Here is a 27418-nt window from a genome sequence, read left to right on the forward strand (position 1 = left end):
CCCCTCCCGAGGATCGATCAGACTATCGACTCCACAATGGGTTGCGAATGTCTTTCCTTCCTGGATGTGTATTCTAGTTACAATCAAATCCGCTTAAAAGAAGAAGATGAAGTCAAAACAGCTTTCAGAACCCCTTATGGCGTGTTCTGCTACATGACAATGCCCTTCGGGTTGAAAAACACGGGAGCCACTTATCAGAGGATGATGCAGAAGTCTCGCCACGCAGATTAGTAAAAACGTTCAAGTATATATCGATGATGTCGTCATCACAACAAAGATAGGGTCATCCCTCATCAATGACCTTTGAGAAACCTTCGACAACCTCGACAAGTTTCGCCTCAAGCTGAACCCGACGAAATGTTCCTTTGGAGTTCCTGCGGGAGAACTCCTCGGATACTTGGTGTCAGCTAGAGGAATCGAGGCGAAGAAAACACCGAAGCCGCCAAAAAAGGAGAAATCCAAGAAAGACTCGGGGGCTCCAGCAGCCCCAGAGACACATATATCGGAAGATGAGGAGGAACCAGAGGAAGTCATGATGATACAAATTCCTTGGATGCAGGTTTACCTGGCGTACATTACAAAGAAAGAAATACCCGAAGATCCGGTGGAAGCAAGGCGAGTTATTCGATGATCCAAAGCTTTCACCGTGGTCAAGGGAGAACTATACAAACGAAGCATCTCAAGAGTGTTGCAGAGGTGAGTCACAACCGAAGAAGGGCGAGCCATATTGAAAAACATACACGAACGAATATGCGGCCACCATGCGAGCAGCCGAGCAATAGCAGTCAAAGCTTTTCGGGCAGGATTTTATTGGCTCTCTGCCATAGAGGACGTGAAGGAAATCGTGCGCACATGTGAAGCTTGTCAGATGTTCGCATCCAAGCCTCACTCACCAGCAGCATAATTAATGCCCATACCATTGGCATGGTCTTTCGCGCAATGGGGCTTAGACATGGTTGGGAAATTGCACAAGTCCTGGCCTGGAGGACACTTTTATTTGCTGGTAGTTGTCGACAAATTTACAAAGTGGATTGAAGCAATGCCAGTAATGTCGGAAGACGCATCATCAGCGGTGAACTTCATCAAGGGAATAGTTTTTCGGTTTGGTGTCCCTAACAGCATAGTTATGGACAATGGTAGCAATTTTACTTCCCGAGAGTTCAAAGAGTACTGTGAAGGCGTGGGCATCAAACTACATTTCGCACCGGTGGCGCTCCCGCAAACCAATGGCCAAGTCGAAAAAGCAAATGGTATTATTTGCAACGACATCAAGAAGCGATTGCTGACGCCACTAGAAAAAGCACGACACACTTGGGTTGATGAGTTACCTAATGTGTTATGGAGCATACGGACAACACCCAACACAGCAACCCAAGAAACTCCGATTTTTCTGGTTCACGGAGCTGAGGCGGTGCTCCCAATAGAAATAGAGCATTATTCTTCCAGAGTCGCAGAATACGATGAAGAGATCTCGAGAAAGGTGCTAGAAGGTGATGTGGACGCACTCGACGAAGCTAGAGACAAGGTACTTTCGAGAGTAACCACGTATCAGCAAAATCTCAAAAACTATCGTAGTCGACGTCTGCGGCCCAGGTCGTTTGAAGTTGGCGATCTAGTACTTCGACTCAAGGAAGATAGCCATGAAAAATTCGAGTCTCCATGGGTGGAGCCATACATAGTTACTGAAGTAATTCCAGGAGGAGCCTATAGGCTGAAGGACAAGAAGGCAGGCAAAGACGAGACGAACCCGTGGAACGTGGCACACTTTGCTTAGAAGGAAGTCCATGTAAACATACATTGTATCTGAAGAGCTCGCAAGTTTTCAGACACACTCTTTTCCTTTCAGGGCACCGAGTGGGGATGAAAGGTTTTTAATGAGGCGGGCGTGCGATGCTGCAAAATAGCGTGGTTGAAATAAAAATAGTGATGAAAAATTTCTCGAGTAACGCTCGGGGGCTTGAACCCGACAAAACTAAAAAATATTCGACTCCAGCGCACTTGTCAATATACACGCCTTGGTTGTACATAAACCTCGGGAACAATAAAAATAACTATGCCAACCGAGATACTCGGGGGCTCAAGGAAAAATATAATATGAAAATTTGTCGTGGCTCTACACAAGTCTCGCAATGATAAGTTACAATATACAAGACTTACAAATATATGCAATTCTGCGGTATAGGTCAAACCAAACTCGTATGAGAAAATAAAAATAGTTTCTACACAAATCTATCTATGGTCGCGTTCTATCTTGCAGCACGAACAATCTGCGTCGAGTCATCATACCTAAGTTCTATGAAGAAAGCGGCATCAACCCGAAGAAGTTCGGCGATCATTTTCGCGGCTACAGGCGATACAACCGCACTATGTTTATCAACGTTTACCCTCCTCTTCGACGTCTTGCGGTAAAAAGTGTCGATAACACTGCTGAAGTCCAATTTCGAGTGATAGACCTTCAACCAAGTCAGAGCAAACTTAGCACCGGCCACCATTTGAGCCTTCGCAAAGATGTGAATACTTTCCACATCTCTGAATTTATTCATAAGCTCGGTAATATTTTCAGGCTAAGGGTTTCGAGGAAACATAGCGTTATACACCATGGCCAATGTGTTGCCGAAGAAATCACGGAACTCTCGGACTCGAGCGGCTCGATCTTGGAACTGAACGATGCGGCGAGTGCGAACCTCATCCGCCCAGAAGTAAATACCATTTTGTTTGGCAAGTTGAAGAAGGATCTCGACTCGCGAATTAACCCATTGTTCTTCGGTGGCAGCATCCAGGAATGAACCTATACGCAACACAGGAGAAACAACACAGCGTGAGAAGGGATATGAAGAATATCAAAAGAAGAGGAAGGTTAAAGCGTAACATACCCGCCATATCTTGACTTGCATCACTCATTAGGTCAAGCATATAACTCTCGCGCTTAATATCATGTGAGGCATCGGCAGTGGCAGATTCTTTCAATTCAAGAGCCTCTTGTGATTGCCGAAGAGCAGCTTGTGCACGATCCGAGGATTTGCGAGATTGATCCATAACGGTGAAAACTTGTTTCTTCATAGCTTGTAGTTGCTGTCGAAGATCGGCTAGTTCTTGGTGCATTGAGTTAACACACGAGGAATCATCCAAGAAAACGTCGCCAGCAGCTCTCGCAGAATGAGAAGTGGCAGGTGAAGTGTTGGACGGTCCGGCAACCTTGGTATAGTTGTCAAAAATCAACTGAAAGAAATGAAATGTCGACATCAATTACTCGACATGGGATATTTTCCATTCATATTAAGTACATTTACATAAGTCTAGGCCTTACAAAAGACGGCTCCTAGCGAGCCCATACAAATCGTCGGAATAAAAAAGAAAGGGGGGTTCCATTAGCTATGAAAGAGAAAATAAACAAGAAACACGGGTTGGTCTACTTGACCTCCGTCCATGCAGTGCTAGTAGAAGCAGAGGACGTCGGGTCAAGGAAAGCAATAAGCTTCTTCGACTGAGGCTTAGAATCCTTCACCAGAGCCCTCCATTTCTCTTTGTTGATGCCCTTGGGAGTGCCAGCTTTCACCCAGTCGAATTCCTGGCCGCTGGCAGCAACCAAGGCGATGGTCCCTTCGACTCCGATCTTCAGTCTAGCCTGACGATAGGCCAGAACAGGATCTTCCTTCACCAGGAAACGTTGGGTGAGCTCGGAGAAGACCTCTGGTTGCGTGTCCTTGGGAAAGAAGTCGGGGAAGAATCGCTTCAACGCAGCCCTTGCAGAAGAGACGTTGGTGCGCGCCAAGTCACAGTTCAGTTCAAGAATCGCGAGAGTGCCAAGAAGACGATCGTCAGACTCTTCGTGCAAGGTATAATCCTCACCCATCCGCCCTGCTGGAGAAAACCACGAATTCTTCAACATCGGAGACAAACAAATAAAGGCAGAGGCAAAAGGCAAATGAAGTAATGGATTACTTGTAAATCTGCGGTTCTGCGTCTCGAAACACGCTACTACGGTGTTTTCGCGCTCAATTTGCTGGGCCTCCCTGTCGCTCAAGGTTTCCTCAGCGGTCTTGAGTCTCTAGCGGAGACTTTCGACGGCAACAACTTCTTTCTCGGCTTTCTTGCGAGCAGTTTCGCTGTATTTAAGTTTGGCCTCCAGCGCGTCAGCACGTTCTTCGGCACGGTGGAGTGCCTCTGAAAAGAAAAAATCAGAAGGAAAAGATTCATCGTCAGAAGGAAAAGAATCCTTGGCAGATATGAAATATACTAAAAACAATTCAGTTGTTACCTTTCAAACTAGCAGCTTCATCACGGAACCCAAGAAATTGGGAGCCCAAGTGGATCAGATCCTTCATTAAGGGCTGCGCAAAAATTCGACAAGATAGAAAAATACCGTAAGAAGGAAACAACTCGACAAGCAACAGAGGAGGTGCGTAGGAAAAAGGGGAACTTACATCTTCCAGGAAGGGAGTTGACGAACTCCCTGCAACAACTTCTTGAGTGCTACCAGCCCCGGTTCTAGCTTTCTTAGTTGGAGGCGCTCGGGGGCTGGGCACGGGAGTCGGTGCTTTTGGGCTATGTTCCGGAGGAATCGAAGCTTCCGCAGTAGTACGATTTTCTTCAGAAATAACTAGGGTGTTGGAAGTGCTCGTAGGAGTTGTTCCATGAGCTGCAGGTTCTTCCTCCTCTGCCCCTTTAGTAGACCTGTCAATATAGCAATAAAACAAAATATGAGAGTACTGAGAGAAACATAAAACATACAAAGACAAAAAAGAGCAACTTACGAACTAACAGCGCCAGTATCGATGAAGGGGTCGAAGGCGCCTTCTTCCTCCGGGGAAGATTCTTCGGCAGTTATTTCAGCAAGCTTGGATGCGCCGGAATCTTCGACAGTGTCTCTTTTCCTCTTACGCCCATCCGAAGAAGTGGCAGGAGGAGGAGAGATGGAGTGGGCAGAATCAGAGTGTTGCTCTGACTCTGTCTCTTTTTTGGAGGAACCCGCGGATTTTTGTGATTTCGTGGCTTCACTCTCAGGAAGAGAGGATTCTGTGAATCGTCGGTAACAACGACTCGACCATCCACCTCTCCACCTTCAGGTAGGAGGGGGAAGAGAAGAAATAATTTGGTGATCCCACATAGCGCAAAACAAAGAGAATACAAGAAAGTGAGCACACAAGCGAAACCAATGGAACTCGAAAAAATAGCGAACTCGACCCGAAAGAAAAAACTTACTTGGGGAAGACCGCGGCTAGCACTGTATGGCTCCATGCGACAGGAAGAAGGGACTTCATGTTTTTTGCTCAAGGAGGTAAAACGTCGGACGAGTTTTTCCAAGTCCTTCACGGGAAGATCCTTGGACAAACGGTCTACATCCTTCGCTCCAGAGTACATCCAAAGAGGGTTTTTGCGAGCCTGCAGTGGCTGCACCCGAATTCTAAGGAAGTAGGCGATTATCTACACACCCGAGAGTTCTTCTCCGTCGGTGTTTTGGAGTTGATGGATGCGGATCATCAGGGCTTCAGTGGCCTCTTTTTGTTCGGCAGTGGCCTCTGTGTCCCAGGATCTGCGCCTTTGAATTTCTTCGGCAGGCTCGAACGGCGCAATGCCATATTCCTGGGAGAGGGCGGACTCGTCTTGGATGTACAACTATTTCTTGCGCCAGCCTTGGATAGAGTCGGGGAATTTTACGTCAAAGTAATCAACATCGGGACGGACGCAGATACAAACGCCACCTACATTGTAGATGACGTTCCGAGAATTTTTGCGCCGGAGATAGAAGATACGTTTCCACAGGCCCCAATGAGGATGGATGTCGAGGAAACATTTGCAAAGGGTGATAAAGATAGAAATGTGGAGCAGGGAGTTTGGGGTCTGCTGGTGTAGCTGGATCCCGTAGATGAACAAAATACCACGAAGAAACTCGTGGATTGGAGCGGAAAGGCCGCGAATGAGAAAGTCGACAAAGGTTACCCGAAATTCGATAGGAGGATGAGGGACGCTTTCATCTCCGGGCATCTGCAAGGCCTCCTTCTTCTTTAGCAGGCCTAGCTTCTTCAGCGTCTTCTGGTCTTGGGCGGAGATCTTTGAGCGCTCCCATCCCAAAATCCTGGCCTTCTCTGCAAGCTCGCCGGTGCCCGGAGCCGCGTTCCTGCAAAGCTTCATGCGCGGAGCCATTGGGAGTAGATTGGTGGAAAAAACAGGAGGAAAAGAGGGCAGATGCGTGAGGATCTCAAAGGATGGCAATGACGGAGAGAGAAAAAGAGAATATGTGTGGCGCCGCGAAGGGGACAAATGAGAACGACACGGCGAATTTATAGAGAGAAGGTGATTCGCCAAGCCGTTGGATGAAGAGGGGGAGTGTTTCCAGCCTTACGCGTGTCCAAATGGTAAAAGGGTCTTATCATTCTAAAGTTACTGGATGGAAGTTACTGCGCGTGTGCCGGAAATTATGGAGGACGTGTGTCCCCCACTTGCGCGACGTGTCGACGGCGCAGAATTTTGGGCCCTCAGCCCAGTGAGGTGACAGGAGTCATGGCTTTCCAAGGTAGGAATCGTGGCTATCGTCAGCAGCGACGTCATTTCAAGAAAGCTTTGAGTGGTTTAACTAATATAGTGACAACAAAACTTCGACTCCTAAAACAGAGAAATTTCGGGAGCCTATGATCAAATGCAAGCATCTGTTCATATGCTCGGGGCTACTCTTATCAGAAGTATTGTTTACACTTCTGATAAGATGACAAATTGAAAGACAAAAAGATAGGGTTGGTCAAAATAGCAAAAGATGAGCCTACAGCCGAGTGCAAACACTCGACTGTAGCCTCGGGGGCTACTCCCATCGGGAGCGATGGTCGTGCACCCGATGAAATATGATATGGAACAAACAAGAGGATGACAAGACAAAAAATAGAAATGTATACGAGGAGTTATCGTCGTACATCTTCGAGTTACACATAACTCGTCATGTACTCCCATCGGGAGATCAAGATATTATCATTAAACAACTCGAAGAAATTATTAATCCCAACAATTGACAAAGGCACTCGACAATATATTCTCAGAGCGCGTTCGCCGCGGTAAAAACTATGGATGCCGTAATATTTTACGAAGGTAAGTCCCTAGGATCCATCCTGTGTGGCGTGGTATCGCACCTGAATGTGCTCTACTACTTTATCCGTGTCAGCAGACACGAAGAAAAATCCTAGCGGACGCATTAGGTACTCGATAAAATATAACTAGAATTCGGTTCATGGTAAGTCCTCAAGCGGCGCATGTCGAATTATGCCAGTATCCCGAGGTCAGGTCCAGGGACTTGACTTTGAAGTAGGTTTTTGCGGGTTTGCCATGAGAGCAGTTAAATGGTACCTGATCCATCAGATGAACCAGCCCCATCTACCATTATCTATGTACAAAATATAAATACCTTGAGCAAAATATTATGGTAATCCGAATAATTTATGAATCTATGGATTGATTCTACGACGGAGATTTTACTCGACTCTACGATTCAAGCAAAATATCGGGGGCTACTGACATAGGCATCCCGAATGGGCCTGCCGAATAAGGTACCCGATGATATCTGGTGGCCCGCAACTCGAAGCTTTTAAGGCCTGGAAGCCCAATAAACATCGATATGGAAGATAGAGTTAGATTAGGAATTAAGAGTCATGTAATTGTACGGGAAGGACTCAAATAGTCTCCCGGAGTTTGTAACTTGTGCGACACGAAAGCCTCGGCTCCACCTCCTATATAAAGGGGAGACGAGAGAGAAAGAAGGGATCGAATCCATTGTCAACACACACCCTAGTTTTTCATAGTCAAACACCTTTTCGGCCGAACCTTCGAGATCTACTTGCCCTCTACTTTCTGCGAAACCCTAGTCTACAATCTGTAGGCATTGACAAGTTAAACCCTTGTCACCCGGGATCTGGCTTATAAAGGCGCCAAGATCTAGGGTTTACACGGAGAGTCCTAGCCGGAATACAAGATGCCTAACTACGGAATATTATATTTTCGTGCACCTCAAGGATCCACCTTTCCTTAAACGCCGTACTAGATCCGGATACTTCATGGGCCTCCAAGGATCCGACTAACTTGCATAGGTCAGCTGAGATCCGGCTCCTGTTCCTGGGCTGGACTTCATCCATGTTCTATCAACAGCAACTGGGCCGCCCGATGGACCATATGCCACCATCACCATCTGTGGGCCACCCTGGCTTGCCGGATCTAGACCACATCGTTGATATACCCATAAAGTATACCCACAACACACTTGGTGAGGTTGAGGGACAAAACATTTTGCTTTGTTTTGAAGTCTCATAAGAGAAGGATAAGGAGATAAACCCTTAACACACAGTTCCCTGAGAGTTTGATATTACCCTCGAGTCACACTCGTGGGGAAAACACGTCTTCCACGTCTACAAACTCCGCACTTGGAGCTCAACCTAAGCGTATACACTCTACGCCCATCATTGTGTCAGCATAGTATTTTCCCCACAAGGGTGACTCGAGGATTTATATCGAACTCTTGGGGAACTGGACAAAGAGTATTCTCTTCTCCCTTCTTCTAACAATCATGCAAGTAAAGTAAAACCCTTGTGTTCCCAACTCCATCATGTGGTTGTCAAGCACAAGATTTCGTGTAAGTAAATAAAACACAAGTAAAACAAGACTAGATAAAACTAACTAAGTAAAAAACTGTAAAGGGTTGATTGTTTTTAGTGTTTTGGATGCAAATAATAAAAGTATTTTTCGGATTAAAATAGTGCAACAAATAGAAAACAAGATAAAAGCAATATAAAGGTGTTTCTTATGATAAAAAGTGGACCGGGGCTCATGGGTTCACTTGACTATTCTCTTAAGTTGTGGTGGACAAATAAAACATCATCAATGAGATATGAGGGTGCAAATAATAGTATGTGTAAGATCAGAATTAATATGGGCATCACGTCCTAACATATAGATGATGCAACACATCTCTCTTATAATCCACAAGAAAGGGAAAATTCCGTGCAATCTTGTATTAAGAATTAACAAAGCATAGCCATAAGTACTTTGACATGAAGTTTGAATATAAAATATCCTACCTTGAACAAACAAGATCATCACTACTGTCACCTGACGAACATAGCACATGCATTCACTTTATCCCTAGTGAGGTAGCAAAGGAAAATGGCAAGGCCATAATAGATCTTAAAAATATTGTCACTATCCAATCGCTAAAACCATGCTACTTCATCTAATACACACATCACCCCACACACGCTCTTTCATAGATGTTTGATCAGAACAAGTACTTAAGAACAGGGCACATAATATGCATCTATCAATACATCTTATACATAATATGATCATATCTCATAGCACAATATCATAGAATAAGGATCCACCACATAGGTATTACAAATATGGCCATAATCATGTGAGGCGGCTCATACGGCACTAAGAACTATGAAGAACATGAGATAAATAGATCAAGATACTGCCACAAACCCGTAGTCTAGAGGTGGACTACTCTCCCTTGATCATGGTGATGATGGTGAAGACATTGGAGAAGGTGGAGATCCCTCTGGCGGTGATCCCGACGGAGTTTCCCCCTCCAATCTTCTCTGCTGCAGCCTTTGTTTTCGTGTTTCTATGTTTGTGAGGCGCTCTCCTCCCGAGAACTCTTTGGGGCCATATATATAGTGATTTTTAGGTCAAAATACGTCAGTAGGCGAAAGAATCAGGGAGATTGGACGATCGACGACCGAAAGAGGCACGGTGGTGCGTCCTACCTTGCTGGGCGCGCCACCTATGCTCTTTCGGTCCTCGGGCCTCTGCAGGTGTGGTTCTAGGGCCCATGGTGCTTCTCCCGATGAATAAGTTACGCTCAAAAAATCCTAGGTCATTTCACTTCGTATAGGTCTCTGAAAGTGAAAAAATACACAAAACATGGTTTTCCTATTTTGCAGAGTCATAAACCAAATAAAGGGGATCATTGGTAAATCCCCATAAATCAATGTAAAACATGGTATTATCATCATATATGTTGCAAATATGTGAGAATTCAGTATGATAAAGGACAAAGTTCATGTATGCATTTTACATGCATCACCTGGCAATCATTGATCGGAGAGAGATGTCTCGATCATGTCTTGTTATTCTCGAACCGTAGGGAACACACTTAAGGGTTCAACAAAATTTAAGATTGTCTTGGATTCATCGGAAACATCGAAGAATAGAGAAGAGAGAACCGGAAAGGGTTCTACGAGAATCCGAAGGTTGTTTGGAGTGGTGCGAGAGGTGTCTCGGATCATCGGGAATTAAATAATATGTATTATATATTAATTCAGTGAATTAATATTTAATTATACATTTATTTATTTAATAAAGGTGCAACCCACCTTAATGGGCCCCTCTCGGAGGGTATCCCATTAAGGGGCCGGCCACCCCCCCCCCCCCCACACACACACACCCCACACACACACATGGGCTTATGGAAGGGGGCAGCTAGGATTAGGGCTAGAGGGGGTGCATGGGCCCTTAGTGTGGTGACCCAGCGTACCACTGCATGGTGTAGTACACAAGTCGTTGATATAACACAAGTGAAACACCGTTCCACTCATATTACATCCCTCAGAGTGGTACAACAGAAACATATGTGAGTCCAATGTATGTCTATACAAGTACACACGAACTGTTTACATAAGATCAACACAGCCTCCTACTTTACAGTGAGGTAAAACTTCAAATAAAGCTCCAGAAGAACGACTCATAGTCTAACTTATTGCTAACCCAAGTTTAAGAGCTACTTGGCTTGCTATAGAAATCTAGCTACTTAGGTGCTAGGATTAGGAAAAGGTTCCCTTCTATTACTAGTCTAAGTTTCCACTCTAGCTGATGCAGGAGTTGATTCCATTGACTTCTTTGATTGGATTGTTCATCTTGTTGCAGTTGACTCCTTTGTCTTCAAGTTCCACGGTAGTTTCTCCTTTGGTGCCTTGATCTAAGAAGGGGGTTCAAATGGGGAGGGAATGAGTACGAGCATACTCAGCAAGTTCATATTAGGAAATAGGTGTATCATGCACTAGCTACAGCCATAGACCAGAAAGTCATAGGCCAATGCAAGTTTTCATAAACATTTCTTCAAAAGGTTTATTTTATTCTGAACACTATGCCTGTCAGTCTTCACAGATTGAATAGAACTTCATGGAGCTCCTTTCCTGCTGCGTTCGCAGTTCCCTTCCCGGAACAGGGAGTGACAGCCACAATTCGATACCCTCTGCAGAGGTGCGTTACTTTTCCCATAAGAGAACTTATCTTTGATACCAACCGGGTGCGCTTTCCCGTCCACACTTCCTTGGTGTGGGGCTAGGTGTAAGGTCCAAGCCAATCACTGTCTTTTCCGCGACCCTGCAAACCCACCCTTTTGTCCACCCGTACATCCCCGGTAGACATCTCCCGATCATAAGACTTTACCCCCCGATGTACGTCGGACAACCCCTCATAGATGATAGAGCCTCTCATCCACACGGATGGGGATTTTAAAGGATTTCCCAACCTACTGCAGTATTATCCCAACACCCAGCCAGGCTCTATCAAGTCCGTTGGCGTGCGGGAGGGAAAAGATACAGCTGACTTCCCCAGAGCCATTATAGATCTTATGGTTAACGCGATATGTACGGCGCTAGAATCACTGGACGGCGTTGGTACTTAGTCTTAGATGAGTAGTATCCTTGCAATGGAACCTCCACCAATCAACACATACCATGGTTCCATTGCCCACCACATAGTCATATTCATAATTGTAAAATAATATTTTGCTTTTTAATGCAGGATTGATAAGTATAGTACTTTGATCGGCTATTTATCCTTTCGTTCATCCACTAATTATGCGACGGGTGGTTTCCTTTGCTGTTGGTAGATTGATTCGTCCACTAATTATGTGAGGCGTGGTTTTCTTTGCTGTTGGTAGATTGATTCACTCCGTTTATTTCCAGTTTCTAACTTTTTTTCTTACTAAAAAAGATTACCGGTTACCGGTTCACGTTGTTTTTCTTTCAGTCAAAACGGTAGTCAAAGCGGCAAGAGATCTCTCTAGCGAACGAACCGGTGAGGAGATCTTGGATTGGGTTGGTTTCACGAAGTCCTGACTGTTGGGAAACTTGGGCCTCCTGACGTGGCCCACTTCGGTGGGCACGTCTGACTAAGTCTTTCCTCACGTTTAACGTTAAATGGGTCTTATCCTTTTATCTCTCTAGGCCTATATATATAGAAGGAGCTCAATCATTATACGTACCAGTTGACAAAAAAATCAATAAAAGAGCTCTCCCCATATTCTCCCCTGTATCAGTTTACTTTACGCATTCGGTGTGCCTTTGCTATTCGTCTACTTCATCTACGATGTGCACCTTGGGACCGGCCAGCCGCAGAGGTTGCACAACGCGTTATCAGCACCTTCGCTTCACCGACCCTTCGTCAAGCCTGCATCGAGCAGGCGCCCGACACCGGATCACGAAGGTATATTCCGAAATTGATCGCAAAAATGTATTTGTTGTTCGATTTCCTTTCAATTTTTGCGATTTGCGTAATTATTAGATCTTGCCTATGGTGTGGATTTCTCTCCCGAGAGTCAAGCTGACATGCTGTCGCCGACCAATGTTGATACTCTCGTGTTAACAAACAAGACGTCGTGTGAAGCATCGCTGGGCCAAATCGTTTGAGTTCCATTATGCCGCTAGAATGGATATGTTGTTTCAGTTTAGGCGCTTGCGAGTGATGTGTTGTTGTAACGCTTCAAACATTTCGTAATCCTTAAAATAAGGAAAAAAGAATAATCTTCTGTCTAAAGAAGAAAAAAGTAACCGGAGCGTGTATCACGACGACATACGCCTAGGACGAATGCATGGACAGCCAGGACGAGTAGGATTGGGTATTGTTCGTATATGGTTCTCCTCCTATCGTTCCTGTCTTCCTAACCCTTATCCCAACAGTATGTGCGTCAGATTTCAGGTCTTGCGTTTTCAGATTCCCGTAACATAAATTAATTAGTACTTTTTTAAGGTAAGAAATTAATTACTTATTAGTTATTACTGGGTTGAATTTGTTTACTAGCAAGTGAGGATCGGTGGCAAATTAATTCATGCATTTTCTTCAATTCCGTCTCCGGGTGATATATGGGCCGTCTACGATGTACACACATGCGTAATTCACGAGGTTTCCATGCATGGCAGCGACTGAATCGGCTGTATCGATGAGAGGCGATAATGTGAGCGATCGACGCCGGCCTGCCGTCCACACGTCGTGCCCTGCGAATTGGAAGCCAGGAGGAGGACGTGGATCGAGGTACAGAACAAGGGTAGGCGCGCGAGCCCGTGTAACACGCACGCACGTACGGTACTGCAGCAAGCTATAGCTCCAGCACAGCACTGTTCTTCAGTTCCTATAAATAGGCAGCAGCAGATCGTGAGCTTTCCATCCCAAGCACAACCAGGTTGCCAAGTAATCACTGAGCTTAGTTAGCTTGGGAGTGAGAGTGAGAGTGATCGAGTTAGCCAAGATGTTCGGATTGTTTACTCGGGCGCAGCTCAAGGGCAAGGTGTTGCTCCAGCGCAGGAACGTCCTCGACTTGAACCACTCCAGCGGCGCCCCCCTCAGCCACGACACCTGGGATGAGTTCACCACCAAAGGCGTCACCTGTCAGCTCATCAGCTCCACCGTCGCCGATCAAAGTAATTAACATCTGAATACATGCATATATACATCCATCTATTAGCCTATCTACTGCATTAGTAGTATTACTTAGCATGATCTCCTTTCCCTCCTTTCAAAATAGATATCCAGAGTCACAAATACTATATCTATCTATGTCTTTCATGAAGATCTAGAACATGTTCAACAAGCGTTTTGTACTAATAATGTTTAGAAAATGATCATGGTAATAGTCTCCGGCCATCTATTATTCGCCGATCAAAGTATCAGTGCAAAAAATACTCATATAGGTTTCTTTCTACAGTTTTTTAAAAATAAAGTGAAATATAGCTAATTAGCTAAGCAGCTAACAAGAATGGGCCATCATCGATGTACAGACGACGCCAGCCGGGGTCTGGTGGGTGAGGAGGAGCGCGTGGAACACTGGGTGATGCACTTGCCCCCAATGACCCACAGCGACACCACCTACGATGTCACCTTCGACTGGGACGTGAAGAAGCAGGGCCTCCCCGGCGCCGTCATCGTCCGCAACTACCACGCCACCCAGTTCCTTCTCAAGACCATCACCATCGACGACGTCCCCGGCCACCATGGCCCCATCGTCTTCATTGCAAACTCATGGGTCTACAACACCGACAAGTACCACTACGACCGAGTCTTCTTCACCAACGATGTACGAGTCTAGCTTCATTCCTGAATTCACTTCCACACCAACAACAAGAATAATGAACAAAAAAATTAATAAGCATATGCAATTCGATGCAGACTTGCCTGCCGAGCAACATGCCGGTGCTGCTCCAGCCGTACCGGGAGGAGGAGCTCCAGATCCTGCGAGGCGACCACCCCAAGCAGAAGCACGACCGCGCCTACCAGGACCACGACCGCGTCTACCGCTACGACCTCTACAACGACCTCGGCGATCCCGACAACAAGAGCCCTCGCCCCACCCTCGGCGGCCCCGACAGCCCCTACCCTCACCCGCGCCGCGGCCGCACCGGCAGGAAGCCCATGAAGAGTGATCCCACGTGCGAGAGCCGCAACGTCGTGCCCGTGCTTCAGCAGTTCTACGTGCCCCGCGACGAGTGCTTCAACCACGTTAAGAAGGCCGACTTCACCTCCTACCTCCTCAAGGCAATCAGCGCCGGCATCCTCCCCTCGCCAGGGAGCTCTTCGACACCGCAGTGCCACGCGAGTTCGACGACTTCGAGGACATGTACAAGCTCTACGAGGGCGGGATCAAGATCCCCGACGTCCCCGTCATGGACCTAATGTTCAAAGTCTTCCCGCCGCTCAAGAGCATCTGCCCATCCGGCAGCTCCTACCTCTTGAAGATGCCCATGCCGGAGGTCATCAAGAACGACAAGCTCGCGTGGCGCACGGACGAGGAGTTTGCCCGCGAGATGCTCGCCGGCCTCAACCCGCACATCATCACGCGCCTGCAGGAGTTTCCTCCCAGGAGCAAGCTTGACGGGTACGGCGACCAGACCAGCACCATCAAGGTGGAGCACATCCAGCCCTACCTCGGCAAGCTCACCGTCGACAAGGCGATCACCGACGGCAGGCTCTTCATCCTGGACCACCACGACAACTTCATACCTCAGCTGCTCAAGATCAACAGCCTCGAGAACACCTTCGTCTACGCCACCAGGACGTTGCTCATCCTGCAGGATGACGACACCCTCAAGCCAATCGCCATCGAGCTCAGCAGGCCACGCCTTGACGAAATCGGTACCAAAGTGGTCGGCGCCGACAGCAAGGTCTACACGCCCCCCTCCTCTGCAGGCTCCGAGTCGGACAACAAGGTCCAGGACACCATCTGGCAACTGGCCAAGGCCTACGCCGCTGTGAACGACTCCGCCTGGCATGGGCTCATCAGCCACTGGCTCCACACCCATGCGGTGATCGAGCCGTTCATCATCGCCACCAACCGGCAGCTCAGCGTCACCCACCCCATCTACAAGCTCCTGCAGCCGCACTACCGTGACACCATGATGATCAACGCCCTCGCACGCCAAGTCCTCATCAGCGCCGGCGGCTTCTTTGAGATGACTGTCTGCCCCGGTGAGTACGCACTCAGAATCTCCTCTGACGTCTACAAGAACTGGAACTTCACCGAGCAGGCACTGCCCGTAGACCTCATCAAGAGGGGTGTGGCGAAGCATGACTCCACCAGCCCCTGTGGAGTGTCGCTGCTCATCAAGGACTACCCGTACGCGGTGGACGGGCTTGCTGTCTGGTCGGCCATCGAGAACTGGGCCGACGAGTACGTCAAGATCTACTACCCCAGGGATAACGTGGTTCAAGACGATGCCGAGCTGCAGGCCTGGTGGAAGGAGGTGCGTGAGGTCGGCCATGGCGACATCAAGGACCAGCCCTGGTGGCCCAAAATGACAACAGTGCAGGAGCTTGTCAGGTCCTGTGCCACCATCATCTGGATCGCCTCCGCGCTGCACGCGGCCGTCAACTTTGGCCAGTACTCCTACGCTGGCTACCTCCCTAACCGCCCAACAGTGAGCCGGCGGCCAATGCCGGAGCCGGGAACCAAGGAGTACCAGGAGGTGGAGACTAATCCGGACATGGCCTTCATCCACACCATCACGAGCCAGCTTCAGAGCATCATTGGAGTGTCTGTGATTGAGGTTCTGTCCAACCACTCCTCCGACGAGGTGTACCTTGGGCAGCGCGATGAACCACAGTGGACATCAGATGACAGGGCAAAGAAGGTGTTCGACAAGTTCAGCAAAAGCCTGATCGACATTGAAAAGAGTATCATAAGTAGGAACAAGGATGAGAATCTCAAGAACAGGAATGGGCCAGCACAGTTCCCCTACATGCTGCTCTATCCCAACACCTCTGACATTGATGGCGAGAGCGCCACCGGGATCACGGCCAAGGGCATCCCCAACAGCATCTCCATCTGATCAATGTTTATGGTAAAATTTCTGTCGTATGTGTTTCTCTACTGTTTATTTTCAAATTGCAAATAAGGAACGTGCATGTGCACGCGTCTGTATGTGGCCAGAAGCGTGCTTGTTCACGTTGATGACGAGTTATGCTTACCTTTCTTTTGATGAAGCGGGTCATCGCCTTGTAGTCCGCAAATATTTTGAGGTTGAATAAAATAACAAAAAAAACAGAAAATACGCATGGTTAATGCGTCCCAAAACATCGCCCTTTGTGTATTGGTGTGTTCTTCCATGTTTGTGTGAGTGCCAAAAATGCCCATGAGATTGTGTTGTGTAATCGAGCCTGGCCAAAGATTTTGTATTAGAGCATGACTGGAGGAGGCAACGAGAGACGCATCACCGGAGAAGAAGATGTCACCATGAGCAGGAGTAAACAGCTTTGAGAAAGAGGATCAACAAGAATCACATAAGGTTTCTGAACCAGCTATGATAACATCTAATCGAGCGGTTAACTACAATCAATTGCCATTTGATGTATGTGACTGATGTTCCACTATCACAGATGATTCATTTGATGTTTGTCCATTAGATAGAATTAGCATGGTCTCTTAGCTTTCTACATTTTCTTCGCTCTTCCGATTAGCAACACATCAGTTTTGACTCTTTTGGTTTAGCAGATAAATGTTTCAGATGGGAAATGACAGAAAGATACCACCAGACCTCCGCAAGAGTTTCTTTTATAACCCCAATGCCATGCTCACCATTTTCACCATATTCTGAGTGATTCTAACGATTGTATCAAGAAACTTTGCATATCAGACATGTACGCAAGTTTGCATACTGTTTATAGTAGAATATATATTCATTTACTCTTTACGGTAGAAGATAGATTCATTTGGATATGGGTGTATTATTTCCTACTTCTGTTTTATGTAATTGTATACAAAGTTTTCTAAAACTCTTGTCAAACCAACTGGCATGCCTTCAATTATAGCATCTCAAGCACTGATGAACATTGCCTAAATTATAGAAAACTATAATCAGACTAAAAGGTAATCAGTAGCTACAGCCATACAACACTTATTTCCTAATTCTTCGCCATGGTGTAGAAAAAGATATATCATAATAGTACTACCAAATATGGTCAAAGAAAGGGAGAAACTGACTGGTGGAAATGGGAACTAGAAGTGGTGGCAGAGGTACGGACCAATCAGCTTGCCGATCACCAACAACTGATCCATCTGAGTCCTTCAAGTACTCGACCAGAAACTGAAAGATTTGTCTGTACGCCAACGCTTATTCTTGCCATAGACACTGAACAAGAAATGTGCAGCAAGTTAGGACACGTTTGTCAGCTGAAAAAAAAATCAGAAAAGCACCAATAGTGCGTTCAGAAACTGCAAATAATGAAGGCATTTGAATGGAAGATCATGTGAGTAAATTTTACATAGATGTGAAAGCAGTATGTTGAGCATATGGGGCCTGATACTGGAATAACAGTTTTGGGTCCTTGTTTGTACTTTGTACCTAGTACCACTTGTTTGTGCCACTATGTTCTTGGTTATGTTGTAATATAGGGAATCACTATCAGCGGCTCATCATTGACTACAGTTTTACGTGCGCCTTCCAAGCAGGCAATAACTCCTACCGATACACACCAGTCGATTGTGTCCCAAGCAAATGGAATCACCGTTCCATCGTTGTCTCTCCGCACCATGTCACTAGGCCAACAGCGCTACTCCCAGGAAATCATACATGGATGCAAATCTCCCTTGATGCCAAGCGGAGGAGATGATGGCTACAGGAGGCAGCATGAACCAAACCATAGGTAAACAGGTATTTTAATGAACTACACAAACAAACAAACAAACAAACAATGTATACATTTCTATTCTTGAACCTGGCTTGGATCAATGTCTCCGTAAATATTGTAAAAATTGCATTTGACCTGGATCTATATATATGCTCACTAAATAGTGTAAAATGCTAACACATACACTTCATAAAGAAATTAGATATTAGGAGATGATTTTTTTCACAAAGATGAGCAAGCAATCGTTGATGTAATCTTCAGATCAACTATTGCACAGATATATTAGAGGAGTTATTGGAACCTGTACCACAGACCATGGGGGCATGCGTCTGAATGTTTACTTACATAAATGATGCCAATGCTTAAGATGCTCCTCCATGCGATAGTTTAAAGTTTAGTTAAGTGAGCATCTCTCTTTAGCAGATACATGTTCAGATATGAGCCATGCACATCTCATCGTGCAGCCCAGTAGGTGTTTCCAATATGACCAATAGCTCCAAAATGTTATCTGTGATCGAACTAAAGGCATCTTGTTCTAGCGTAAACTAGAGAACTCACTTCCAGAAACTTTTAATAGCTGAACGAATACGTCTAGATTTAGTTAGTTTAAGCAAAAACAGATCATTGTGAATCTGCATATTAGCAAATGAAAACGTTATTTTTTGTGAGATCACAGTTGAAGAATAGATTAATCCAAAGCCAGGTGAATTGATACTAGGGTCCTAAAAAGGAATTGCTAACAGCAGGAGGCAACATCCCCTCGAGTTGCTCCCCAAAAGACTTCTTATCTAAATTTGGGCATGCATTGGAAAGATCCTCCAATTATCAACTATGAAGTGCGACAAAATAATAGAACAATCAGGAGTTCGTTACCACAACGAAGAAGACATCATCCTTACCTTGGCTTATTGTCTGAATGCACTAAACTGAAGGTAGAAAATTTAATGTGTTGGAGAATGGTCTGGTCTCACAATTTCTTAGATCCAATGTGTGTGCTTAAAACCTGCAGTAGGACAAACAAGTTCACACCCAAGCCATGGTTTATTCTCTACTGAATAATGCCGTTAACATGTCAGTATTTAGGAATAAAATTATCAGTTTCATCCCACGCTAGCAATGACCAAACCAGCATCAAACAGGCATGTAACAGCAGACAACCAACACACAGTTACCAATTCTCATAGCCTGTCTTTGGTTCAAGCAAATCTAAAATTAGTTGGCACTTCCCCTCTGCAAGCGGCGGCATAGTCTTCAACAAGGTGCGGCGCAACTTCACTGTGAGGGCATATGTACTTGTCCACGAATACCTTCTCGGTCACCTTGAATGCAGAATAGTAGTCCCGGTCACGATCTAGCAATCCGGTTCCCTTAAGAAACTTCAAAACGTGGTACCGGGGTCTGATCCGGCCCTCCAGGCTGTAATTGAGCATTGACGGCCGACGAGCAACGTATGCCGGTTCCAACCCGATCTCATCGATGAGCAACTTTGAGCTGCTCTCCAGCGTCTCCTTAGACCTCTTGAGCACCATCGGATTCTTGGACACGGCGGTGATGAGCTCAGCATCGGACCACCTGAAGGTGTTCTTCAAATTCTCCATTCTGCCTGCAAAATTCTCCTCGCTCAGAAGCCCGCCACCACGCAGCAGGAGCCTGAACATTCCAGAGCCACGTGGCACACCTAGACTTTCCGCATTGGCCACCATCGCCTTGAGACGCTCCGGGTTGGTGAGGAGCATGCTCGGCCTAGCGAGACACGTGTTGGAAATATCGCAAGCTCCTAGCCCGCACCCCTGCAGGAACGCGACATTGGGCTTCACTGCATTCTCGAGGTCAGCCGAGAGGAGTGGAGGGCAGCGCTTGATCGCGTGGAGGAAGCTCTGGGAGGAGCCGAACAAGGACAGGTAGTAGTGCGTCCTGGAAACGACGGATCTGCGGCGGATTTTGGCGGGGGCGAGCGAGACGAGGCGGGCAATCTGGGAATGGGACAGACCGAGGCCGGTGAGGTCGACAACGGTGGGTGCCAGGTTTCTTTCCACGCCGGCGCAGAGGAACTCGGGATCCTTGTCGACGAGGGCGGCGATGTCAGCGCTGGAGAGGCCGAGGCCGGCGAGGCACGCACGGACAGCGTCGGGATTAGTGGGGGACTTGAGGTGGGAGAGCTTTGTGGAGGCCTTGAGGGCTTGCGCTCGGGTAAGGCCGCAGGTGTCGACGAGGTACTGCTCGACGGCGAACGCAGAGCTTGGGGAGGCAGCCGCTGAGAGCAGTCGGTGGAGAGGAGAGGCGGCGGGGTGAGAAGAGAGGAGATGGGTGAGGACGCAGCTTCGCAGGAGGAGCATGGCGGCAGGCGACGGCGCCGGTGGGGAATCGAGTCCTGTGGAGAAGAGAAACCCAGAGCTGGGCCTCCATCGTCAATTCTCGCGGCAAGATGGGCTCGCGCATCCGTTGGCCTCCGCCCTCCATCACGATCACGTTTTTTGTTTTGTTTTTAAAGTCTATTTTCTTTACTATTATGAGTGTTTATTAGCTCAAACTATGAGAGTACTACTTAGCTGTGTTTTCTTGATATCTGAAATAAGAGCAAGGTTTAAAATAGCACGATTATTTTTTCGTTAATAGTGCACTATAGTAATATATTTTGATAGTCCACACTTAATTTTTAGTAATTTTGCTCGCTATGACGCTGTTTGATATGTTATATCGTGCTAAATATCATTAGCTCGCTATTTTTTTCAGCATATTGACACAAGGGTTTGAGTATTTCCTTGTTAGAGCATCTCTAACACGCGCGATATATTTCGGCGTGCTATATGTCGCTGCGATCACGTTGTAAACGTTTACCATGCGCTGCCCTGAATTTTCCCCACCGGAGACGCTAAACTAGAGCGCGTTTGCGAGCGCTAAAAATGTTCCTCCACCGAACACTCCATTATACAGCGCGCAGCGCGGCGGAAACAACAATCGCACACAACTATGCATCAAACAAGATCAAACAAGCTTCATCAATGAACCGAGCAATCCTATGTGCGGACCTCCTCACTTGCACGGAACCCCCATCAATTCGTAGTGGGTATGATCCAAATTTTCCCACGAGCATCCTCTATAATCATGTTATGCATGATGACACAAGCGGTCATGATATACCAAAGGCACTCTTGGTCCCAAAATATGGTCGGCTCCCTCACAATGGCAAATTGAGCTTGCAGAATCCCAAATGCTCTCTCTACATCTTTCCTAACCGTCGCTTGTGCATTGTGAAATTGGGTTTGTTTCTTACCGCGTGGTTGAATAACCGGCTTCACAAATGTTTGCCACCTTAGATATATGTCGTCGGCGAGAAAGTAGTCATAGTTGTACTTGTGGCCATTTGCTTCAAACTCCACCGATGGACCTTCCCGCATTGCAAGTCCTGTAATTAGTGGTGACCGTTGAAGAACATTGATATCATTGCAAGACTCGGGTATTTCAAAAAATGCATGTCATATCCAAGTCTCATGATCGGCGAATGCTTCAAGGACTATAGTGGCATCCTTCTTGTGCCCGCCGGTGGCGACGACGGCCGGTCGGTACAGCGCGGAGGAGCGGCCGAAATTGCCGGCAGGACGCGCGGGCGAGGCGGATCTACGGCGAGGTGGATCTATGGTGCGGCGGCGAGCTACAGCGGGGCTGGCGGCGGAATCGTGCGGCGGCGGCGCGGTGGGAAAATGGAGGGCGCGGCCGCGCGGGGGAATTTTGAGTCGTTGTGTATTCACGCGCGTCTGTAGAGATGTCGCGCGCTGCAGCTGACGCGTCACATTTGGCGCCCCAGATAGTGCAAAAAGCCGCACGCCCCAAAAAAATTGCAGCACCACCGCGGATAGCTGATGACCCACAAGTATAGGGGATCGCAACAGTCTTCGATGGAAGTAAAACCTAAATTTATTTATTCGACACAAGGGGAGGTAAAGAATATTTATAAGCCTTAACAACGGAGTTGTCAATTCAGCTACACCTGGAAAAGCACTAGTAACAGGGGTGATGTGAAAGCAACAGTAATATCAGAGCAATGGCAATAATAACATAGCAGCAGTAGCAGTAACACAAAGGAGATGGCACCGGAAAATATTCCAGTGCGTAGTTGACTATAGAGCAATGATGATGACATAAGGACCGGAGTTCCCAGCTATCTACACAAACAAATAACATGTGTTGGGTGAACAAATTACAGTTAGACAACTGATAATTGTGAGGGCATGACAATGCATGCTATTAAAAGTTAAAGGTTACTGTAGTATTTAATTAGGCATTACAACATAATACATAGACCGTAATCCAACTGCATATGTGATTAATAATTCACCTTCAGGTTAGCATCTGAACCCCTTCCAGTATTAAGTTGCAACCAACAGATTATCGCATTAAGCAACGTGTGTAAAGTAAACAATAGAATTATTATTAGACAAAATATTGTTGTTTTCTCCCTAGTAGCAACAGCACATCTACAATCTTAGAAGTTATTGTCACTCTTCCAGAAAACTAGAGGCATGAACCCACTATGGAGCATAAATACTTCCTCTTGGAGATACAGACAACTACTTGATCAAGGTAACTACAAGTACCGGAGAGCATGCAAGATCTTAAATAACAGTAGTATGATAATACGATGAACAATCGGATTACAATTCTATAATTTATCGGATCCCAACAAACACAACATCGATTACATCATATGGATCTTAATCATGTAAGGCAGCTCATGAGATCATTGTATTGAAGTACATGGGGGAGAGAGTACCAACTAACTACAGCCGAGAACCCGTAGTCCAGGGGGAACTACTCACGAACCATCATGGTGTCGAAGTGGAGGCGGTGGAGTCGATGGAGATGGCTCCGGGGGTCAACCCCCGTCCCGGCAGGGTGCCGGAACAGGAACTTCTGACCCCCGAAACTTGTCTGGATGATGGCGGCGGCGATAGAACTTTTCGTGGACGGAGGCTGGATTTTTCAGGGTTTTCTCGTCGAAGGAAATTTATAGGCGGAAGGGCAAGGTTGGTGGGCGTCAGGTGGCCCCAGACCAGCCCTAGGCACGGGCCAGGGCCAGCCCGCGCCTAGGCATGGTCTGGCCGGCTCCTGGACCCCCTCTGTCTCTCCTCTAGACTTCTTCTTCGTTATGGAAAAATAAGATCTTTTGCTTTTGTTTCGTCCAATTTGGAGAATATTTCCTGTACAACTTTTCTGAAATACAAAACAACAGGAAACAGGGAACTGGTACTGTGGCATCTTGTTAATAGGTTAGTGCCGGAAAATGCATAAAAGTGCCACGAAGTGTAGACAAAACATACTGTAATTGGTGTAAAACAAGCATGAAGCATAAAAAATTATAGATACATTTGAGACGTATCAATAGCGCGCCTGCTGGAGGGCCCATTTCATCTCCACACGTTATATATTGGTAGTTTTTTAGTGCGCGCGCATTATAGCGCGTCTGTTGAAGATGCTCTTATAAGAAAAGAAGTGTCACCTTAAAAATTATTTTGTTATCACTTTTCTACTCGAGGAAGAGCAGGAGTTAAGCTTGGGGATGATTGATACGTCTCAAACGTATCTATAATTTTTTATGCTCCATGCTTGTTTTACACCAATTCATATATGTTTTGCTTACATTTCAGAAGTCACGCCTTTCTCCTACTGGTCGATTAAACCTTGGTTTCGTACTGAGGGAAAACTTGCTTCCGTGCTTATCACACCTTCATCTTGGGGTTCCTCAACAGTGTGAAGTCGGCGTAACGATAAGCACCATCATCCGGTGAATTTCTGGAAGGTTCTAGAATTGCCCGAAATATTTCACTATGGCAGGTGGAGTCCCTGAGAGACTTCACCAGCCTAGCCGACCCACAAGGAGGGAAGGTGGAGTCCATGGTTGGATCCACCTTCTTGGCCGACCACACCAAAAGGAAAGGGGGGGAAGTCCCACCTTGAGTAGGTTTGACTTCTTTGTATTATGGTAAGTTTTCACTAGGACTCCTAGAGGGAGTATGATTGGAACCTAGGGTCTTCCACCTATATAAAGGGAGAGGAGGGGAGGGGCCGGCCACATCATTGGCTGCACCATCCAAGGGCACCAAGGCCGACGCCCAACCCCTCTACTACCATCGTGCTGCCGAGATTCCGAGGAGGATCTACTACTTCCGCTGCCCGCTGGAACGGGAGAAGGACGTCTTCATCAACACCGTACGTGTGAACGAGTGCGGAGGTGATGCCCGATTGCGGCACCGTCGGGATCTTCTACTCGCTCCTGAGAGCGGCAAGTGATCGACTGCATCATCCACGAGATCCATCTCGTTAAACGCTTAGCGATCTTCGAGGGTATATTGATCCCATCTCGTTGCTACCATCTAATAGATTGGATCTTAGCTTGTTGTTCATTCTTGCGGTATGAATTTTTTTTATTTTCTATGCTACGAACCCCTACAAATGATGTTTCCCATCTTTATGTTAGGTATGACTAGTCAATCCATTGATAGCACTTTTCGAAAAGCTGATGTAATTTTTGCTTATGACATGTTAATGAACAAACGGGAATTACTAGCATAGAAGCTTATCCATCTCGTTAGCCTGATTGTATTCAAGTTGATAGGGAATCAGAGAGAAGCATTTTAAATCAAAAGGTAAGAACTCAACTCCGATGCCTGAATTTATGTTATTTGTTCTATACTTGCTTCTGTTTCTTGCCATGCTCAACTAGTCAAAGACACTGTAAACTAAGGATATATGTTCATGGAAGAAGTGAGGTCCTTTGAGCATTATCTTCATCTGCTTGAATAAATTCATTGGTAGCCTGTAAGTTGGTATGTGTAAAATGTAAACGGCTACTGCCCAGTATTTTCATGTAAACAATACAGGTGCTACAATTTATTAGTAGTTGAGGTACTAACAACACTGAATTAACTATTTTAAAGATCTTAGAGCTCAATTTAAATGTTTGCTAGCTAACTTGCTACCGTGTGAGACCACTGATTGCAAGTCACTAGCACTTTCATAATAGAATGATAATTCATATTTTATTGTAACTTGTTTGGACATCCAGTCTTCAAACAATCTATTTAATGTAGGTGATTATTGAGGAGGCTGGGAAGAGTGATATTCTTGACATTGAATTAAAGTTAAAGATAGAGAAAGGAAGAAAGACCTCATGTCAAATGCCACCGTGAAGCAAGCTTAGTAAACAAGATTACAAAGTAATCTCATGTTGTTGAATTTTAGTGTTGCCAAGATTCTCTGGATAAAACGTTAGGTTTACACTGTTATTTGTTTAACAAGATATGTACAGATTTATATGCAGATTGTGTTCACTAATTACGTATCATTAATTTATTATCTTGACCCGTATCGTCGCCCTATCAACGCGATATAGTGGCCAACTGTACTCAAGATCATGGGTAAACATGTGAGACAACTTCGAGGACTGCAATCACCGACGAGCTGTAGTGGTGGGGCACCCGCCATGCCATCCTAAGCCCATCTCGTTGCCACATCAGCGTAATACAGTGGATAACCGTACTCAGGACCGTACATGGATATCAAGGACAACAATTTGAGGCACGCCTGAGCAGTGTAGGTGAAAGGATCGTATGCCGCACCTAGAGGGGGGGTGAATAGGTGCTAACCAATTTTTAGTTCTTTTTCAATTTAGGCTTGACACAAAGGTAAATTCTCTAGATATGCAACTAAGTGAATTTACCTATATGACAAGATAAGCAACTAAGCAAGATATAGCTACGCAATATAAGAGATCATGCACAATCTCAATATAGTGATAGGCATATGGATAATAAGATCATGCACACAAAGATAACCATGGAAGACTCACATACGGAGTTTACCATACACATAGATAAGGTTTACAAGCCAAATAAACTAGGACATAGTTCGACACCACAAGATAAATAGAATCACAAGCGATAAAAAACAAAGGCAACACGAGCTTGTGACTCCCCCATGCAAATACCCAACGGAGAGCAACCTAATAAGGTTCTCGCTCTCCCCCTTTGGCACCAAGGCACCAAAAACGGAAAGGAGAAACTACACGTCCCAAGGGTCGGCGTTAGCCCAGCCGGGAGGGAGGTTCGATGTAGCGCCGGGGTAGGGAGGAGTGTGCGGAGGAGACTCGATCTCAAGACCATCTGGAGGGAGAGGCATGCCATGCTGAGAGACCCACTCCGCCTCCGGAGTGATGTTCTCCTCGGATCCGGGAGGAGACACTTCCACCTCAAGAGCCCTCATGATGCTCTTCTGACGAACCCGAGACTTCTTGGCTTCTGCATGCTGCTGATACTGACGGTGGTTGACTGCAGAGGTGAGGCAAAAGATCTGTCTCATGCGGCGAGCAAGCTTAGAAGCCCAGCTAGGTGGCTTCTCATCCATGGGTGTAACATCTTCTATCGGAGAGTTGTGGCGCTTGGTCCTCAAAACCTTCACTTCATGGGATGTGATACTGAGGGGAATGGAGTGAATGAGGGTGCTCTCATAAGTATCAACCCAAGTGTCCTCAATGAGCTTCATAATGTAAGGAGCAAACGCGGGAAGCTTCTTCTCCATCACACATGACCACATCTCATGATAGATGTAGTCCATAACATCAAGCCTCTCACCGGTGCCCTTCTTAGCATAAGAGTTTGCCATTAGATCCACTTCATAAAGATGTAGCTCATCAAGGTTGCCACCCTTTGGTCCAATGGTTTCCCGGTAGACTCTAAGCATAATGTCCCAAGTAGGGAGAAGATCCACACTCTTGCCACCGAATACCCCAACCTTTGATGTAGAGGGGCTCCAAGACTTCCCTTGTTTGAGCAAAGGAGCTATCATGGCACCTCCAACCATTTGTATCTATGCCCGGGTAGCGAGGATATCCAAGGGCACTTCCAAACTTAGCCAAGTTAGACTCAAGGAGCCTTTCATGAGACATCCACCGGAATGTTCTAGCTTCATCCGATTCAAAGTGTACGGTGGCATAGAATTGTTGGATCAATCCGACATCATAATCCTTGTTGAGCTCCATAATGGG

The 27418-nt window shown here is 46.3% G+C and overlaps 1 protein-coding gene and 1 pseudogene across 1 annotated transcript; one reads left to right on the forward strand and one right to left on the reverse strand.

Annotated features, from left to right (window-relative positions):
- Window positions 1–13425: 13425 nt before the first annotated feature.
- On the forward strand, window positions 13426–16680 carry LOC124691234 (annotated as a pseudogene).
- On the reverse strand, window positions 15960–20714 carry LOC124691236. Its single transcript, XM_047224506.1, has 2 exons — window positions 19278–20714; window positions 15960–17879 (listed from the first exon to the last, which is right to left on the reverse strand). The coding sequence occupies exon 1, from the start codon at window positions 20712–20714 to the stop codon at window positions 19575–19577; it is 1140 nt and encodes a 379-aa protein (XP_047080462.1). The 3' UTR covers window positions 15960–17879; window positions 19278–19574.
- Between the last annotated feature and the right edge of the window lie 6704 nt (window positions 20715–27418).

Source organism: Lolium rigidum, chromosome 2, assembly GCF_022539505.1.
Source record: "Lolium rigidum isolate FL_2022 chromosome 2, APGP_CSIRO_Lrig_0.1, whole genome shotgun sequence".
Taxonomy (NCBI): Eukaryota; Viridiplantae; Streptophyta; class Magnoliopsida; order Poales; family Poaceae; genus Lolium; species Lolium rigidum.

What these genes read in the sequence shown, in the direction of transcription:
- LOC124691236 (XM_047224506.1), bottom strand. Translation starts at nt 20,714, where the DNA reads ATGCTCCTCCTGCGAAGCTGCGTCCTCACCCATCTCCTCTCTTCTCAC.